This window comes from Neovison vison, chromosome 5 (assembly GCF_020171115.1).
Source record: "Neovison vison isolate M4711 chromosome 5, ASM_NN_V1, whole genome shotgun sequence".
Taxonomy (NCBI): Eukaryota; Metazoa; Chordata; class Mammalia; order Carnivora; family Mustelidae; genus Neogale; species Neogale vison.
The window spans coordinates 5,989,513-6,009,377 of record NC_058095.1 but is presented as its reverse complement, the minus strand read 5'-3'; the positions used below and the strand labels follow the sequence as shown (position 1 = coordinate 6,009,377).

The window sequence follows — 19,865 nt, the reverse complement described above, 5'->3', positions numbered from 1 at the left end:
TCTCATCTTCTCCCAGTCAAGACTGGCAATAATCTCTGGGAAGATTCCCTTCAACAAAATTATTGAGCATCTACCACGTCCCAGGGCCTGGGTAAGAGGAGTAAGACCTGGTGACGCCCTCAGCACAAAACCAAGGACTGAGAATTTCTCCCGAAGAAGGGAGGCCCCTGAGCCTATCGGAGGGGACAAATGAGGGAGAATGGGATGGCCCGTCTGATTCTAGATCCCCACTTAGGTGCTCTCCTGGGAATCCTCTAGAGAGGAACTAGAGCTATTCCTGACCGGTGCAGGTTAGAGCTCGCTTACCTCCTATCCCTGAACTCTGAGCCCCTGTTCCCCAGGACTTTGCTGCTCTGTTCAGACAGAGGCAGAGAAGCCCCTGGCCATCTTGGGTTGAGATGTACTTCCCCACGTTTTATCAGCTCTCTACAGAAGCCAAAGGGCCTGATGATAGATCTGGGGCCACTGTCCTATGTGGAGCTACCAGGGTACCCAGGCACCCAGATTATAGTCATAACTCATAGGGCAGGGGCTGACCACAAGGACCTGAGCCCATGGAGGTGTGTGGGGTCTGCTGTCAGTGATGCTGTGGCAGCCTGGAGTGTGGCAGCCGCTTTCCTTCATGCCAGGCCCAGGGCCAAAGATACGTGGTCCTTAGCCTCAAGAAGCTCACAGACCAAACCCCCCCTTACCCCAGCATTTTCAAGCACAATGGGAGTGCGGCAGCGCCATTTCCCTGCCTGGTGCTCTATCGATACCCTGTGCCTACGAGGCCTAGGTCACACTTCACCAAGCCCTGAGAAAGAACTAGGCTGAAGGGCTTCAGCATACAGGGCTCCACAACCCAGAACGGCCAAAGCAGAATATTTAGGTGTACAGAGGGTCCTGGGGCTCATCGATGCCCCTAGCACTCCCCATCCACCTGGCTGGCAAAAAAACCTTAGGGTATTATTACCCTGTAATTCGTAGCCAGAGGTGACCAGCTCAGGCCTGGGGAGCAGAAGGTTCCAGGCTCACCGGGCTTTTTGGGAAAAATCAGAAGATAGTGTCAAAGGACCCGGGCTGGGGTGCAGGGAACTGATGCCCGCATTTCAGATGAGGAGTCCCGGTCAAGGAGGCTGGGTTGCGCCCCCTCGTCAAATGCAAAGGTGTCTGGAGGTTCTTCTGCCTCGACACTTTCCCACATGGGCGCCCTCCGACTCCTCTGGGTTCCCAAGCCCCCTCGTGGGACTCTCTGAAGCAACATCAACCCTATAGCACCCTTGTGACGACGGAACCCCTTCAGCCATAGTCCCACCGCACAAAGCGTGCCGCGCACGCGCGCCGAGCTCAGCGACAGCCCCGCCTCTAGCTTGCCTCGACCCGCCTCTTCCGGGCGGGGCTAAGCGTGGCTTCCGCCGGAAACCTAAAATCCAGGCGAAAATCAAGCTCTGGAGTTGCTGTCTGGGTGCTGCTGCTGGCTCTTTCTCGTTTTCCGTTTCCAAGTTTAGGTTTTCATGCCCACCTCTAAGAAGGTCTTGAGACCCCACGCCACCCCCCACATTCCAGTTTTGGCAGCAAATTACTGCAGAACCTGAAGCCAGGGAAGGAACCTGTTTCCGTCCTCACCTCCCACAGTCTCCTGCCCTTCTCCCCGCCCCCTGACCATGGCCCAGAAGCCGAAGGTAGACCCCCACGTCGGGCGCCTGGGATACCTGCAGGCTCTGGTTACGGAATTCCAGGAGACGGAGAGCCAGGGTAAGAGCGGCAGGGTGGGGGGCAAGGGACGGGGCAGGGGTCCGGCCGTGACAGCCGCCCCAGACCTGGCTCCAGAGCCACTTTTCCGCCGCAGACGCCAAGGAGCAAGTACTGGCCAACCTCGCCAACTTCGCCTATGATCCCAGTAACTACCCGTATCTTCGGCAGCTGCAGGTCCTTGATTTGTTCCTCGATTCCCTGTCGGAGGAGAATGAAACCCTGGTGGAGTTTGCAATTGGTAAGTATGGGGCAGGTCTCCCAGATACGTGATTTGACTTGGTGAAGTAAGTGAGTTAAAAGCCAGTCGCTGGGGGAAGGGGCGCCTGGGTGGCTCAGTGGGTTAAGCCTCTGCCTTCGGCTCAGGTCATGATCCCAGAGTCTTGGGATCGAGCCCCACATCGGGCTCTCTGCTCTGCAGGGCGTTTGCTTCCCCCGCTCTCTCTCAGCCTGCCTCTCTGCCTCCTTGTGATTTCTGTCAAATAAATTTTTTAAATCTTAAAAAAAAAAAGGCCAGTTACTGGGAAAGAAGTATTTTAGTGAGTTCCTCTTTTGAGAAGGTGAATCTTATCGATGTCTGCGCCAGCGATGCCTTTGCCACCTCCTGGTTTACACATTGTTCCAGGTGACAGCTAGCTTGAATTGGATCTGGAACCAATGCCCAGGAGTTCCTGTGCATGTCTGCCTTTCCTCCTATTTAGAGAGGAGATCATAAACGAGGGAGTGGATTGAAGCCACTTGAAGGGAAAAAAAGTTTATAGAATCCTATTTTTAGTTTTTAAATTTTTTAAAGATTTTTATTAGAGAGAGAGCACCAGCAGGGGGAGGGGTGCTGAGTGCAGATCCCATCTCAGAGCTGGATCGCGGGACCCTGAGATTATGACCTGAGCCGAAGTCAGACCCTTAACCAACTAAGCCATTCAGGCACCCCTAGAAAGATGTTTTTTTAAACATCTTTATTTTAATGTGGTAGTATCAAGGAAAGTAGAGGTGACTTGGAATGGCTTATAGCTCCTGTAGTTGTTATAGTCTAAGACTTGTTGAATTATTCAGTGGAGAGATACTTATTTGGCATGTACTGTAAGGCACTGTTCGAAATGCTGGAGAGATGATGAACAAGTGAAGGGAAGGTCTTTGCCCTCAAGGAACTTACATTCTACTGAAGGGAGACACATGGTGAGCAAACCAGCAAAAAAGCTGAGGCTCTGAAGAAGTAAACAGGGTGATGAGATAGAGCAGAGAGCTGAGGTGGGGGCTGCTTCAATTCTGCTGTCATGCGAAGGCATTCTAGGAAGAGGCACAGCATGGGCTCCTCCTAAAGCGGGAGGAGCCAGAAAGAAAGCTGATGTGGTACAAAAGCAGAGTGGTACAAAATGAGGTTGGAGAGGTGGGCAGTACCAGAGTTTACTTGACTTAGCTCTAGGCCATGGGAAAAAGCAGTTTATTCTGAGAACAAACAAAAATTCTTTTTTTTCAGCATGCGTCTTAAAAAAAATAATATTTTTCTGGGGTGCGTGGGTAGCTCAACGGGTTAAGCATCTGATTCTTGATTTCGGCTCAGGTTATGATCTTGGGATTGTGGGATCGCCCTGTGTGAGGCTCCAGAGCTCAGTGTGGAGTCTGCTTGAGATGTTCTCTCTCTACCTTTCCCTCTGCTCTTCCCCCTACTTGCACACATGCTGTCTCTCTCTCTAAATAAATATTTTTTAAAATTAAAAAAAAAAAAAATAGGGGTGCCTGGGTGGCTCCGTGGTTGGGCGTCTGTCTTTGGCTCAGGTCATGATTCTCTACTGACTGAGCCAGCCAGGCACCCCCATGAATTTTCTATTTTAGAACAGTTTCAGAAAAATTGCAAGGGTAATACAGAGAGTCCCCATATATGCCATCCCCAGTTTCTCTATTATTAACCACTTACAGTAGTATGGTACATTTGTTAGAATTAATAAGCCTGTTTTTTAAAAGATTTTATTTATTTATTTGACAGAGAGCACAAGCAGGGGGAGATCACAAGCCTCAGGCAGCCCCGCCTGCTCTGAGGGCAGAGGGAGAGGGAGAAGCAGGCTCCTCACTGAGCAGGGATCCCAGTATGAGGCCCAATCCCAGGACCCTGGAATCATGACTTGAGCCTGAGGCAGACACTTAACTGCCTGAGCCACCCAGGCAGCCTTTGATACATTGTTATTAACTAAAATCCATGCTTGATTCATTTCCTTAGTTTTTCCCTAACACCCTTTTACCATTCTAGGATCCCATCCAGGATACCATATTACTTTTAGTTGTCACATCTTGGGCTCCTCTGGACTTGTGCCACTTTCTTAGACTTACCCTTTTTTGGGTGACATTGATGGTTTCCAGGAGTGCTGGTCAGGAATTTTGTACACTGTCCCTTAACTGGGATTTGTTTGATGCTTTTCTCTTGATTAGACTGGGTTGTGGGTTTTAGGGGAGGACAGCCACAGAAGTAAGTGCCGTTTTCCCCACATCGTGTCACAGAGCTATGCTGTCAGCGTGACTTCTCACGGTTGATCATGGCCTTGATCAGCAGGCTGAGGTGATCAGCTGGTACCAGTACTGGTCAGGTTTCTCCCCGTGAAGTTACTCTCTTCCTCCTCTTCACATATTGTAGTCTTTGGAAGGAAGGTGCTACACAAATTATCTCTTTTAATCACTAGTGGACTGTTTTTATGACACTAATTATTGAAGGATCCAGACCAGTTCTGCAGAATTTCCCACCTTCCTCCTTGTTTCCTAATTGTCTGGTTGCCTCTTTATGGTGTCGTTTAGCTTGTTCCTCTTTCCCCTTTATTCCTGGAACCTAGAGGTTAGATTGAAGGCCTCGATAGAGCAGGTCCCACTGTGTAATGGTTAGCACTCTGGAGCTTGAAGGCCTTGATAGATTCAACTAAAATTTTTTTTTTTTTTTTTTTGCACTGAATACATCAGGTAGGTGTGTTGTAAAATTTTGAAAGACTATCCAGGCTGTCCCCTACTGTTCAGGATGCATGGGGCTACGGTGCAAATGGGGGCCATCCCTCCTCACCACAGTAGGTCTCACGCAGGTGTGTGGACATCTCGGCTGTATTCGTACCTGCCCTGTGGCCATTCCTTGGACTTAGAGTCCACCCGTGGGAGTCAGGATCCAAGAAAGAGGCCTGTACAGCTGGGGGAGCAGGTTCAGGGCCTGGAGCCCCAGGTATGGGGGAAAGGAGGATGGGCTGTGGGTGGGCTCCCTGCACTCTTCAACCTGTGGAGAGGGCCAGACGGACGCCCCCGGAGGTCATTATGCTAAATAAATTTCTAAACATCGGTCACCTTAAGATTTTCTTCTGTAGAAGTCGTCCATCCCCTCCCTCTGCTCCACAGCTTCTGCCCTATGAATGGTGACAGTGGTCCCTGCGATGCACGGCCTCCACCGAGGAGTGACGGAGCTCCTCCAGCTCAAGCTTTGGACGGGTGCAAACTTGGATAAAAGGAGCAGTTCCCCACAAAAAGTTTTTGCAGGATCAGGAACTTTCCCAGGGCAAGAGTACTCTTAAGACCCTGGGCTGCTGAGTGGGAGACTTGGGCCTGGTCTGGGTTCTTGCTCTCCTGGGCAGCCTCCCAGAGTGGGTGATGCTTCTGTCTCTTCTCTGAGATCTGTCTCCTCACCTTGCTTGCCCTGCATTGCGGGACGGTCGTGGGGAGCAGAATGGGCTCTCCGTGAAGGTACTGGCTGGTCACTTTCTTAGAATCTTCATCCCCAGTTTTCCTTTCCCCTGCCGCTTTTCCTCATATTCTCTTCCTCATTTTCTCTTCCTCTCCTTCAACTGGCACAAGGTTCCTAATCCCCAGAGTAGTCGCTTTCTCAGCATTGAACCCCTCCATGGGATTGTCTGTAGAGTAAATTTCTCTTGTATTTTTTGTGCATGACTTACGAGGAGAGGCCCAGTCGTACTTAGATGCATATTTTGTTACTGCTGTCATATCCTTTTCTCTTCATGTCACCGGTCCTGAATTGGAAACATTCTCAGGTGCGCTTTCGGCTAATAGGCTCTGTGCTGTGCTTTGTAGCTTTGACTCTTTTATCTCTGGTGGCAGGGATGACATTTATCTCCAGGAGGGCAGAGCTCAGCTTTGCTTATCTCTGCGGTAGAGGAGAGAAGGGCCTAGAAGGTGTGGAGTATGGGCCCTAACTCAGTGCTGTAGCCCTGAGCAGGACTGATTCTGGAGTGACTGCAGAGAGGAGAGCTGGTTTAGATCACCTCGGGCTCCCAGAACAAAGTACAGGGAGTTTGATAAGAATGTGCTTTAGGGTCAGACAGGTCTGGGTCCAAGTCCTAGCTCTCCCACTTAACTCTGGGCATGTGATTTCCTTTCTCTGGTCATGTCTTAGGTGGGGCATCTGCCTTGCAGAATTGTTGAGAGAATTAAATGAGACAAAGTGTCTGCAGCTTCAGGATCCTCTAGGCCTCCACCCAAGGACCTGGTATCCAGGCCCTTTTGAGGATAGACAGTTTTCTCATGTCTCAAAGAGGTGAGGTGGGATGGCTTACTGTAGCCAGACCCCTGGTTACAGAGCCGGTGCCCTGGGACTTAAAGGACTTAAAGTACTAACTAGCACTTACAGAGCACCCTCTGTGTGCCCAGTTCTGGCTCCTGTGCTTTGTCACCTTTGACCCTGAGACACACTAAAAGTAGGTGTGCTCAGAACCTCCCATTTTCGGGGTGCCTGGGTGGCTTAGTGGGTCGTGATCTCAGGGTCCTGGGATCCAGCCCTGCATCGGGCTCTCTACTTGGTGCGGAGCCTGCTTCCCACCCCCCTCTCTGCCTGCCTTTCTGCCTACTTGTGATCTCTCTCTCTCTCTCTCTCTGTCAAATAAACAAATTAATTAAATCTTAAAAAAAGAAAAAAGAACCTCCATTTTCCATGCGGAGTCTGAGGCTCAGGAAGGATCAGTGGGTTGGCCGAAGGTTTAAAGATGGCCAGCCTGGAACGGAAACCCAAGGCTGTCAGATTCTAGAAGAGAACACAGGAGTACCCCCATTCCTAGGATTGTGGATTGTGAAAGCTTGCAAGGCACTACAAACCCTCCATTTCACTGATGAGGAAACTGAGGCATGGACCACCCAGCCTCAGCTGATCAGTGGCAGGTCAGGGTCAGAACGCAGGCTTCCGTCCGTCCTCACAGCCCAGCACGATCGCAGGCATCTTTCCAGGTGGTGCTGATGCGTTCAGCTCTGCGATAAGACCTCTCCTGTCAGGCGGCCCTGCCGGCTCTGAGGGCTGAAAGTGGCCACAGTCACTCACCGGTGGCAAGCTGGTGTGCCTGACAGCTGACTTTCTGTGGAGGCCACTTCCCGTGACCCCTCAGACACCCTGGGCAGGATAACTGTAGCCTTCAAGATGAATCTGGTTACCAGGATTGCCAGTAACACGCAGGGCTTTTTGAGTCTCTGTACCTTCGCCTTTCTTGACCTTTTGTGGATTTGCCCATCTAGAACAATTGTAGAGCGGTTTTACCCTTTTGTTGTCGTCCTCCTAGGGCTCTGGATGTGTCACCAACCGCAAGGTCCGTGGTACTAAGTCCTCTTCACGTGTGAGGAAACAACTCCTCAGTGAGGTTAGGTCTGTTGTCTGAGGCTCCCACTGTTCGTGATGACTGGAGCCAGGAATTTACCCGATCTGCCTGGATCCAAATTCTGTCCCCAGGGGCCCCGGCTGACGGAGCCATGACTCAAACTCCAGAGTGTCCTCTTTCCTTGTTCTTTCTTTCCACCACACCTTGCACTTTCACACTGTCCTCCAGGTGTTTCTGGTGCGAAGTCATCCCTGCTCCTACTGCGGTGCTCACAGTTCAGGCCACGTTTGATTGGCAACAAAGGGAAACTGCCCCTGGGAGGCCATACTGGTTGGCCCCTGCTTGGGGTCGGGGGGATGGGAGTGGGAGAATTATGAAGGACCAGCTATAAAGCCAGGATCTCAGTAAATACCCAAGTGGGTGAAAGAATTTGGGGCTCTTGCTCCAAATAAAAATTCAGACAGCCTTTGGCATATTTGGGAATGTTTGCCCAAAGCACTGTTGGTTGATTCTCAGGTGTTCTGTACGCAGCCTATGCGTCTCTCCTAGATGCTGTATGGAGATAGAATGGAACCAAGAGAGAACTCTCTGCCTCCATGAAAACTGGTTGAATCCTAGGATATCACAGAATACTTGGCAGTTTTGTTACTCAAACAGGGTTCAAGTAGGTGGCCTCCCGGAATTCATGTCAGATTGTTTTCCTGTGTTCTATTTCCTGCAATACATGTAGTTGCCACCAGATGGTGGTGGTGCTCAAAAAAAGACTGGTAGGGGCACCTGGGTGGCTCAGTCGTTAAGCCACTGCCTTCTGCTCAGGTCAGGATCCCAGGGTCTTGGGATGGAGCAACACATCAGGCTCCCTGCTCAGCGGGAAGCCTGCTTCTCCCTCTCCCACTCCCCCTGCTTGTGTTCCCTCTCTCACTGTCAAATAAATAAAATCTTTTTAAAAAAGCCTCTGTATGTCCCTTCCTGATCCAGTTCTTTACTCTCAGAGGTGAACACCTTCCTGACTCATAATAATTTAATAATCTCTGGGGTGCCTGCGAGACTCAGTCATTAGAGCTTGCAGCTCTTGGTCTAGGGGTCATGAATTCAAGCCCCACGTTGGGCATGGAGTTTACCTTAAAAAAAGAAGAAAAAAGAAAAAATTCCTCAGCTACCCATCTGTGGCAGGATCCCCCTTACAGAAAGGTGATGTCTGTGTTCTCACCCCACTGCTCCCTTCCACGCTTAGCTGGAGCAGGGCAGCCAACCTCTGCCATTCCTCCCAGACTTGCAGAGACCAGCTCCCCTTCCTCTGAGTTCTGTGCACGAACACACCGTGTGTGTCTGTGTGTGTGTTAATTTATGTGGCTACATGATTGAGTCACATGGTATAGAATTCAGAAAGGTATATAGTGAACGGTATCTCTCTCTGTAGCTTTTTCTGGAAGTAACCATTGTTACTAGTTTCTTTTTTTATCCTCCCAGAGATATTTTCAGGATTTACAGACAAATCTGTGTGTATTTGCACGTATACCTTTTTGCAGGTTCTACATGTGTGGTAGTATATGTATATTCTGCTTTTTATTTTTTTAATTTAGCATCATGTCTTAGTGCACCTGCAGTATCAGCCCCCAAAGTTGCCTCATTCTTTGCAAATGTTGCATGCCATTCCCTGGCACCCAGGGACTAGGTTTAGCTACCTCTTAGGGGTGGACATTCAGGTGGTTTCCATTTGCTCTCCCAAGCTGTGCTACCATGGATAACCTTATTTGTATGCCATTTCTCCCCTGTAAAGGTATACCAGTGGCATAAATTCCCAGAAGTGAAATGTAGGCCAGAACTATGAAAAGCCATGTTTTCTCTGCTTTTGATTTAATTTGATGTTTGTTATGATGGGAAGCATTCATGAGTTTAAATCAAAACTATACAAGGGGGCGCCTGGGTGGCTCAGTGGTTTAAGCCGCTGCCTTCGGCTTAGGTCATGATCTCGGGGTCCTGGGATCGAGTCCCACATCGGGCTCTCTGCTCAGCAGGGAGCCTGCTTCCTCCTCTCTCTCTCTGCCTACTTGTGATCTCTCTCTCTGTCAAATAAATAAACAAAAAATCTTTAAAAAAAAAAAAAACTATACAAGGTATTTTGAGAGAAGTGTCCTTTCTATCCCTATCACTTTCACCCTGTTCCCCTCCTTTTTATACATGGGGGTAACTTTATACACTGTTCTATCCCTCAACATTTAAGTTTCAGAAAGAATTGTTTTCAAAATGCTAAAGTAAGGGGTGCCTGGGTGGCTCAATGGTTAAGTGTCTGCCTTGGGCTCAGGGCATGATCCTAGGGTCCTGAGATCGTGCCCCACATCGGGCTCCCTGCTTAGCAGGGAGCCTGCTTCTCCCTCTCCCCCTGCTTGTGTTCCTCTCTCGCTGTCTCTCTCTCTCTGTCAAATAAATAAACAAAATCTTTAAAAAAAAAAAAAAAAAGATACTAAAGTAAAACCCAAGAACAAATAGTCTCGAATGAAGCTTTTTATTTGGGATGGGGAGCAGCCAGCCCAGCGCCCTGGGATGGCTGAGTCACGAGATGGAGTAAAGTCTTGGGTCACTCTCCTGGGGCTTGCCCAGCCCCTAGCCGCTGGCTAAGCACTTTCAAGCATGAACTCTTGTAATCCCCAGAACAATCCTTAGACCCTCCTGTCTCAGCAGCAGTCCCCTACTTGCTGTGTGACCTGAGGTCACCTACCTGATCTCTCTGAGCCTCCAGCTTTCTCATCCTTACTTGCCCTTGGGGTTTTTTCTTTCACCTCTCCTGGGGATTTCTGTGGTTCCCTGTGCCTAGGAGGGCCCTGCTTTTGCCCCCTGTTCTCTTTGTGTCTTGTGTGGTTTGTTCAAGGCATGTTCATCAGCCAGTCAGAACTTGTTCTCCTTTCTGTTTGGTAAGCATGGTTTAAGATGCTGTGCCGTCCACATACGGTGAAGCGCACATATCTTGTGTTCGTTTGACAGGTTTTTTTTTTTACCTTTTTTTTCTTTTTAAGTTTTTATTTTATTTTATTTTATTTATTTATTTATAAAAATTTTATTTATTTATTTGTCAGAGAGAGAGGAGCGAGAATGAGCACAGGCAGACGGAGTGGCAGGCAGAGGCAGAGGGAGAAGCAGGCTCCCTGCCAAGCAAGGAGCCCGATGAGGGACTCGATCCCAGGACGCTGGGATCATGACCTGAGCCGAAGGCAGCTGCTTAACCCACTGAGCCACTCAGGCATCCCTAAGTTTTTATTTTAATTGCAGTTAGTTCACATACAGTGTAATATTAGTTTAAGGTGATACAGTGATTCAGCACTTCTGTACAACACCCAGTGACGTTTGATGGAGTTTTAAATTCATTAAGGTATATGTGCATCTGTGTAACCAACACTAAAATCAAGATACAGAATGTTTCCATCTCCCTCAGAAAGGTCCCTCACACCCTCTCCCAGGTGGTGTCTTCTACCCCCAGGTAACCATTGTTCTAACCCATGGGTTTGGCCTAGTTTGTTGTTGTTTTAAGACTTTATTTTGGTGAGTGATGGAGCATGGAGTCTGCTTACGATTCTCCCTCCCTCTGTGCCCCTTCCCCATGCTCTTGCACATGCAAGTGCACGCCTCTCCCTAAAAAAAATTTATCTTTTCTAAGATTTTATTTTACAGAAAGAGCGTAAGGAGGCAGAGCAGGAGGCAAAGGGAGAGAGAGAAGCAGGCTCCCCGCTTCTCTAGGGACTCAATCCCAGGACCCTGGGATCATGACCTGGGCCGAAGGCAGCCGCTTAACCGACTGAGCCACCCAGGCGGTCCCAAAAACGATTTTAGTTTTAAGCAATCTCCACACCCAATGTGGGGCTTGAACTCGCAACCCTGGGCTCAGGATTTGCTTGCTCCACCAGCTGAGCCAGCCGGGCGCCCCTGTTTTGCCTGTTCTTGAGCTTCATCTTAGTGGAATCACACAGGATGTACTCCTGGGTCTGGTTTCTGTCACTCAGCGTTTCTGAGATTCGTCCAGATTGTCACCGTGTCGTTCGCTCGCGTCTTGGTATGCATACGCCACAGTCTGTTCAGCCAGTTTACCTGCTGACGGAGGCTTGTTTCTGGTGTGGAGCCTTGGTGCGTAAAACTCTCGTCAACGTTTGTACGCGAGTGTTCTCGCATCCGTAGGTACTCCTTTCTCTCAGGTTCAAGTACAGGTGAGTTGCTGAGTCACAGGGGAGGGATACGCTTAACTTCAGCGGAAGCTGCCACGTATTTGCCAACCCCGTGATGGCGTGTGAGGCTCCCAGCCACCAGCCTATGAGGAGGCCCAGCCCAGCCTCCCACCGACCCCTAGTCTTGTCGGTCTGTTCTGGTTTAGCCATGACAGTAGGCGGGGGGAGGCATCTGGCATGGTGGGAATTTTCATTTCTCCGAGAGGTAGTGACGAACACACTGTCTCCCATCACCGTCCTTACTCAGGTCTCTTCTCGTCTCTACAACATGTTTATCTGTTCTTGATAGGCAGTAATACAGACTGTATCCGGGAAGAAGTCTTCTTTCAGATACATAGTTTATTAATATTTTCTCCTTTTGTCTTTTCACTTTTTTCTAGTGATGTCATTTGCTGAGTTTTACTTTCTAAATGAAATTTACCTTTAGGGGCTCCTGGGTGGCTCGGTCGGTTAAGCGTCTGCCTTCGGCTCTGGTCTTGATCTCAACGTCTTGGGCTCCCCAGCTGGGAAGCCTGCTTCTCCCTCTGCTGCTCCGCTGTGTGTACACATACACACACACACACACACACTCTCTCTCTCTCTCTCTATCTCTCTCTCTGCCAAATAAATAAATAATAAATAATCTTAAATGTAGCTTTTAAAAAAATTCCTTTTCCGGGGCACTGAGGTGGCTCAGTTAAGCGGCTGGCTCTTGGTTTTAGCTCAGGTCATGATCTTAGGGTCCTGGGATCGAGCCCTGGGTCTGGCTCTGTGCTCACAGGGTCCGCTCCAGGTGGTTTCTCTTCCTCTTCTGCCCCTTCTGCTCATGCGCGTGCGCTCTCTCTTGCTCTTTCTAAAATAAGTGAGTCTTTTAAAAACTCCTTTTCCTGCCTATAAAAATAACATTTTCTACCTTGTTTCCTCTGCACAGAAAACAAACAAAAAAAAAAACAAAACAGGAAACAAAGTATTTTTGTGGAAGTAAACTTAGAAAATAAAGGTGAAATGACTCCTGATCCGTTGCAGAGATAAGCCTTGTTAACCTTCGGCTGTGTTTCCAGCTTGTCTTTTTAGTTAACGCGTCTGTCCGTTTATTGAGCATCTGCTATATGCCAGGCCGAGGTGACTGTTTGAGACAAGACAGATTCCCCTTCTGGTAGAAGTTGGGATTTAGTGGGGACTGTCAGTAAACCTGACAGATAACTTCGGCATGAAGAGGAAACACAAAGGAGGTGGGGGGGAGGGTGCTGGGGAGACGGGCCGTGAGGGCGGTCGTGGAAGGCTCTCAGAAGAGCTGACACCTTGCTGGACTTAACTCGTTCCATTGCAGTTTTATTGTATATACAATTTGATGACTTTTTTCCTCCTTAACCTTATGTTGCAAGCATTTTCCCCTAGTACTCTTTGAAAACATGATTTTTAAGAATTATAGAATTTCCCATCATACGGACAGACGGAACTGGATCCAGCCAGCTTACTCTTGCTGGGCACTATTTAGGAAGTTAACAGTTTTGTGTTCTTCTTTTCCTATAGCCCTCCTTCGTGCTTCAGGGCAGGCTCCCAGAGGTAGACTCGAGAGGGTGAGCTCACTTCGCTGTGGCCTTGGCTTCTCCTGGGTCCCCTGGCTCCATTTTTGGTGCTTCCGTTCAGACTCCTTGGCCCCTGACGCCCTTCTCTTTCCAAGCACTCACTCTTGTTTTCTACTCTGAGGATCGCTGCCCGCAAAGTGGAGGGGCTTCAGGACTGCCCTGGGATTGGGTCCCAGGCAGCGGCAAGCTCTGGCAGGCACAAGATCCATCCTTGGAGACTTCCTCGGTCTACAGACGGGGAGCAGATGGGGCCAGCTGTCCAGAGGCTGCCTGCCTTCGCCCTCCAGCAGATGCCATCTGATTATCCCCCAGCCTGGGTGGCAGTGTCCTGCCCAGGCACATCTCTCTGTGATGATGAGTCAGTGGCCAAGAGTGACTCAGACTTCATCTTATCATACTTTACAGCAGAGATAAATCCCATCGCCTGCCCCCAGTCAGTTCATCTACAGTGTGGGTAGGAGGCTGGTTCACCGCTGGCAGTTCAGAAGAGATGGTGTAGCTGTGTCCAGGAAGCCAGAAGCCCGCCAGACTGTGGCATAGCGCTTCCCATCTTCTGGGACTTCGGGCAACTTACTCAACAGCCTCAGCTTCCACTAAAATTTATCAGGGTTGTGGTACCACTTCCTGGGGTTCAGTCGTGTTCCCAGCATGTGTCCAGTGAGCGTCCACAGTCGCAGGTGCTTGGGATACGGCAGTAAACCAGAGAGCAGGGCCTTGCCTTGTGGTGTCGTGACGGGGACGGCACAAGTACGGAAGGCAGTCCGCGGGACGCCCCGGGATGTGCTGAGATAGTATCAGCAGGCCAGGTCTCTGCGTGTCCCATAGGGAGGCACCTCCCTGTCAGAGTGCCTTGTCTCCCCTGCCTCCTGATTGCGGGAGTGACTCTCAGCTGCTTCCTTCCCTCAGGGGTGCTCTGAGCCACAGTTGGGTCCCTGAACTGCAGAAGTCCATGGTAGACGACATCTCAGGGAGCCAACTGCCCAGCCCCCAGCCCTCTGCAGTACAGCCCCTCTCCCCAGCTCAGTGCTCTAAGCTCTTCCAACAGTACTCGTGGAGCGCTTCTTGACCAGGCACCAAGGACCTGTGGGAATAAGATGGCCATGGTCTTGACCTTAAGGCACCTACCTTCTAGTGGGGCTTGGCAGCTAGTGAGCAAGAAAACAAAGTTGCCAGGGTGGTTTCTTAGGGTTCTAGGCATATGAAGAAAATGGCAGGGATGTGGGGAGTGCCCTGGACATGGTCAGAGTAGGGTATTCCAGGGGGCCCTTACTGGTGAGGGTGCAGTGACGTGTTGGTTACCAGCCCAAGGGAGGAGCATGTGAAAATCTGGGCCCGGAAGGTCCCAGGAGGGGCTGAGGCTGTGGGTGCCAGAGAAGGACCAGACCAGATGGCGCAGGGCTGTGAAGACATCAAAGGGGAATTTGGATTTTATTCTGAAACAGGGAGAAGTCCCTAGAGGCTGAATGGATAAAACTTCTGAAGATATTTTCCTATAGCAGGACTCAAACTGACCCAGGTACCATGAGGGAGGGCGGTGGTACCAGACCTGGGCAGACTCCTGCCTCTGGAAGAGGCATGTCCCTGCCAGCCCCCACCTGTACCCCCCACTTCCTGTAGTGTTTTAATAAATTACACTGCATCCGTAAGGTAGTGCGCTGCACAGCCATGAAATGACACAATGGTTGTAGATCTGTTGGAATGGAAAGACGTTCCGAGTCCATTGCTGAATGAAAAAAGCTGACTTACAAAACAGGAAACCATCACATTTTTATTAAATGTTTATGTGTATTCACATTTTTTTAAAGATTTTTTTTTTTAATTCATTTGGCGGAGACACAGCGAGAGAGGGAACAGAAGCAGGGGGTGGGAGAGGGAGAAGCAGGCTTCCCGCCGAGCAGGGAACCCGATGTGGGGCTCGATCCCAGGACCCTGAGATCATGACCTGAGCCGAAGGCAGAGGCTTAACCCACTGAGCCACCCAGGCACCCTTGTATTCACGTATTTTGAAGTTGAAGAGAGGAAAAGCAAATGTTAGATGGATGGTAGGATTAAGTTGGTTTATAATTTGGCTTCTAGTACTTTTAACAGCTTTATTGAGATAATTGATCTATAATAAGCTGTACATCTTTATCCTTTAAACTATCCTTTAGTTTGATAAGTTGTGGCATATATACATGTGTGAAATCATCACCTGACCTATTTTTTTATTTTATTTTATTTTTTTTTTAAAGATTTTACTTATTTGATAAAGACAGGAGAGCGGAAACATAAGCAGGGGGAATGGGAGAGGGAGAATCAGGCTTCCTGATGTGGGGCTCGATCTGAGATCAGGGATCATGACCCGAGCTAAAGGTAGACGCTTAACCAACTGAGCCACCCAGGCGCCCCTGTTTAATTCTGTAAACTGATAAGGGTTTTGTTTTTTAGTTGGGGTTGGTCTTTTGGTTTTGTTTGTTTTTGCTTTAAAAAAAAAAAAACACATTAACCATTTAACTGGCTGAACCAAGGAGGAAAGGGATTGATACTCACTTCCTGACGGCTAGGCTGTGGCAGGCAGGCGGGCCTTCGGGAGCCTTGAAGGGGTGGATACCAGAATGGACTTTGGATCCCTTGTCCCTGGGACAAAGTGGGCAGAGGCGCTGGGAGGATGCGCAGGCCTGAGGCATCGTGTCTTCTCTTGTTCTTCCCCAGGAGGCCTCTGCAACCTGTGCCCAGACAGGGCGAACAAAGAGCACATCCTGCAGACAGGAGGCATCCCACTCATCATCAACTGCCTGTCCAGTCCCAACGAGGAGACCGTGCTATCTGCTGTGACCACGATCATGTACCTGAGCTCCCCGGGCTCCGGCTCCCCCCCTGAGCTGACCGCCATGCCCGTGGTCCAGTGCATGCTGCGCTTCTCTCTCTCAGCCAACACGAGGCTCCGCAACCTGGCCCAGATCTTCCTGGAAGACTTCTGTTCCCCAAGCCAGGTGGCGGAGGCCCGCACCTGGCAGGCCCACTCTGCCCTGGGGATCCCGCTGCCAAGGACTGAGGCCCCACAGCAGCCCAGACCCAGGGAGACCTCGCAGCCATGACGCCCTGACTGCTAGAGATGAGGCCACAGTCCTGGTGGGGGCTCGGGGAGCAGGAACAGCCTGGCTCCCGCTGTGCATTTTCTCCCCAAAGGTGCCATTTTGGCTATTTTAAAGGTGAGTTTTCTCAGCAGGACAGGTATTTACACTGTGGTGAGGGGCACTGAGAGAGGAGGCCAGGCTTCGGGACCCGAGGCGGAGAGCAAAGGCAGTGCCATTTCCATAGGTTGGCGCTGTCAACCCGCTGGAGGTCAAGCTCCTGCCTCGCCGCCGCCGCCCCCGCCCCCCGCAGTGCCTCACTGCCAGGGCATCAACATCATGTGAGAAGCAGTTGGGACCCTAGACTCAGAGGCTTTAAAGGAAGGGGCTTTTCATGAAGAACAGCTGGGCCTGGCATTAGACTTGGTGGTGCTTGAGGACAGGAATTTTCCTTTAACAGAAGCATCTGAAAGAATCTTGAAGAATGGAAATGAGAAGCCAGCTTGGGGCTCCGAGAAGGTGTCGTGCCCACTCCAGGGCTACAGAGGCTGGGTACCCGCACTGCTAGCTCCCCTGGCTGGATCCTGGGTATGGTTGATGCCGGCCTGGAGAATTCTGTGGCCTGGGATCCACATTTTATCCACAGCGGTCTATCTCATGGGACCCCCCTATGGAAAGTTAAGAGTTCAGGAGCAGTGGAGAGCTTCTTGGCCTCCTTTTTGCACTCCCTCAAGGTTGACCTCTAACATGGCCAAGGAAGAGCAGATGCAAGAAGTGTCTGGTTGTGAAGGTGGGGCAGGTTCTGGAGCCACTGGACTATGGACAGGAGGAGGGAGGGGAAAGCCCATCAGCTTGTATCCCACCCGCCCCTCCCAGGGCTCCTGTCCCTTTATCTTCCCAAATAAAGGGCCTTTAAAGAATGCTGAGCCAAAGTGTTTTATTAAAAAGGTTCCTGAGCGATTTTCCCACCAAGTTTCCTTGCCAGCCATCTTGTTGGGTTCCAGGTGGCTGGCTTGCGAGAATAGAGGTTATTGTGTCTCCCTGTTCTGCAGTGCCGGGGGCCACCACCACGACACTGCCCTGTCGTTCAGCTCTGCTAGGGTTCCCTGCTGGCCTGCCTTCCCTTCCTTCAGCAACTATCCACTGTTCTGGCCCCCCGCTTGCTTTCTATGATCTCCCTCCAGTTGTCACTCCAGGAGAGCAGCCGTCTCCTTGATGGGGGTAGGACTAGGTGCTGGTTGTGGCAGCAGGTGAACAGGATGTGCTCCCAGCTTGGGGTCTGCTCTTGGCCTGGGACAGGACATGGGAGAAAGGCAGTGAGATGTAGTCTGTAATCTGGTTATTTTACTCCCTCTCCCTAATCCCAGCAGGCCAGCTGCCTGGAAGGTTGCCAGAAAAACAGGTCTAAAACTAACCTTGAATGCTGTCCTTGTCATCAATGAGCAGGTCCCCCAAGACCACCGTCTTGTCCCTCGTCAGGATGATGCGCTCCACAAACTGGGGCCCCAGGTGTTTCTCTACCCAGCGGTACTGTGGTGAGGACACGGGTCTGTCAGTAGGGCCAGTGAGTAAATCCGTACTAGTGGAGTCTCCAGCCTTTGAGAGATGCTGCTCCCCGCCCACCACCACCACACTTCCTGTGTTTCAGTTCTGCTGGTTTATTTTAAACATCAGAACTTAGGAAGCTGTTTGCTAGGAAGGGTTGGGGTAACCGCACCTTCTCACCCACACAGTGTTCATACTTCAGAAGAGGGCTGGAGCAGATGAAGACCTCCGTGCTGCGCGGAAGGAGCATAGGTTAGCTGGGGGTGGTGCCCGCCCTTCCTCCACCGCCCTCCGCCCTCCTCTCTGCCCTTCCTCACTCCTGCATGTTGTTCATCTCCCGCATGGCTTCCAAGGCTCCAGGGATAGGCTCCAAGTCTAGGAAAAAGCCTGGGGCTTCATACACACTGGCCACTTTGTCCTGAAAGATACCGTGTTCTTGTCCCAGCTTCTACCTCCAGCAGATCTAGCCCCAGGGATGACTCTCACAGTAAGACTCCTGGGGGACCCGTCGGCAAATCAGAGCCACAGGGGCAGGATTTTGCATCCGGGGAAGCATTCTTTCAGATTTTCTTGTCCAGGGCGAACAATGGATTCTGAAACGAGGGTTTTGCTAAACAAAAAGGAGATGACTCTGGAAATGGAGCAGAGGCAGTCTTGCCCAAGGGGAGGGCTCCCATTCCTAGGTGCCCTGTGGGCTCGGGCTCCCCGCTTTCGGGGGCACTGTGGGGTCGGGGCTCCTGTTGCTGGCGACAATGTGGGGTCGGGGTTCCCGCTCCCGGGGACATTGTGTGGTCGGGGTACCTGGTTCCCCGGCTCTCTGGGGGTGGGGAGGCCTGGCTCCTGGGCGCCCTGTGGGGTCGGGGCTCCCCTCCCGCCCACGACCCTTCCCCCGCTGCGCTCCCGCCCTTTCCCTACCTACCCCCAGGTCCGGCCGCAGGGCTCGGTACTGTTCGCGGGCGAGGAAGCCTCGGCGCTCTTCCAGCGCCACGTGCGGTTCCCCGGGGAAGCGGCGGCGGAAGCCCCGCAGAAGGCCCCCCTCGAAGTCGGCCAGCACGCCGTCCATGTCCACCAGCACCCGCACGGGCCGCGCGCGCCGCGCCGCCATCGCCGCCGCCATCACTGCGGGCGCCCGGCCGGGGAAGGACGGGGTGGGGGGCGGAGGGGGAGCGGGCGCCCCGCCCGCAACTTCCGGAGGCGCGGGGTGGGCGGGCGCACCGGGGCTCATTTGCATGCGGCGCCCCGGGGACCGGCCCCGAGGGAGCGCGCGGCCTTCCCCGGGCTGCGGCGGCGCGGGGCGGCCTGAGCGCGCGCCCGCGTGCACGTCTGCCGCCCCCGACTCCGCAGTGGGAGACCCCAGACCCTGCGAAGGCCTCAGGACTTCTTAAACCCGTGGGGCTGCGGCGAGCCCCAGAATCCCGACTTCTTGTCTCCGGGCCGCCGCCCTCCCTGCTTGTGGCGCGGGGCGCAGGAGCACGCGGGACGCGGGGCCGCAGCCTTCAGCGCCCGCAGCCTCCAGGGTCCGCCTCACGGGGGCGCCCGGCGCCTCTGAAGGGAACGGACGGCCGAAGGGGGCGGGGCTCCCGGGACGCGGACTCCGGCGGGTGTCGGGAGCCGCGGCTGCGAACGTCCAGTTCCACCCCGAGGGGACGACACGCTCCCAGCTCCGGTAATCGGGAGTGTCCTTTCTGCGGGAGGGACCTCTGCTCCGGAGTGGGGCGTTACAGCCCCATCTGGAGAACGCGGAGCGCTGCCGAGTTTTGTTGATGCTGCTTTGTGGGCTTCACGCCGTCTTCTGTGTCCAAATAGATTTGCCTGCGACTGTAAACTCGGGGTGGGTTAGGTGAGCGTCTCCCCGCAGTTTCCCACGGAGCGCCCCGGTGCTTCCAAACCCGTGTTAACAGAAGCATTGCAGGCGGGAGACTAGTGTCGCGTTCTAGAGCGATCTGATGAAAAAGCCTTAAGACGTGGAATTGCATAAGCAATCGGAAGTCCGCCAGTTTTCCCCTCCTTGCCACTCACGTCACACAACCCGAGTCCCAAAGTCCAGATTGTGCACGAGATACTGCTTGTTCTGCCCGCGTCATCTTATGATTATTCGACTCCACTTTCAAGACCCTAAGCTAAGTGGAAAATGTATCACCCTTAGTAAACATGTTTACATAGAACTTCCTGAAATCTGTTCTGATATCAGAA

General features: G+C 51.8%; 2 protein-coding genes across 2 annotated transcripts; one reads left to right on the top strand and one right to left on the bottom strand.

Moving 5' to 3' along the window:
* Nucleotides 1–1,398: 1,398 nt before the first annotated feature.
* Nucleotides 1,399–17,053, top strand: ARMC7 (armadillo repeat containing 7). Its single transcript, XM_044247462.1, has 3 exons — nucleotides 1,399–1,737; nucleotides 1,832–1,975; nucleotides 15,766–17,053. Exons 1-3 carry the CDS (start codon nucleotides 1,647–1,649, stop codon nucleotides 16,149–16,151), a joined length of 621 nt encoding a protein of 206 aa, XP_044103397.1. The 5' UTR covers nucleotides 1,399–1,646; the 3' UTR covers nucleotides 16,152–17,053.
* On the bottom strand, nucleotides 17,048–18,823 carry NT5C (5', 3'-nucleotidase, cytosolic). The gene is made up of 5 exons (XM_044247461.1): nucleotides 18,592–18,823; nucleotides 17,990–18,090; nucleotides 17,845–17,905; nucleotides 17,543–17,657; nucleotides 17,048–17,417 (listed from the first exon to the last, which is right to left on the bottom strand). The coding sequence occupies exons 1-5, from the start codon at nucleotides 18,787–18,789 to the stop codon at nucleotides 17,257–17,259; spliced, it is 636 nt and encodes a 211-aa protein (XP_044103396.1). The 5' UTR covers nucleotides 18,790–18,823; the 3' UTR covers nucleotides 17,048–17,256.
* Between the last annotated feature and the right edge of the window lie 1,042 nt (nucleotides 18,824–19,865).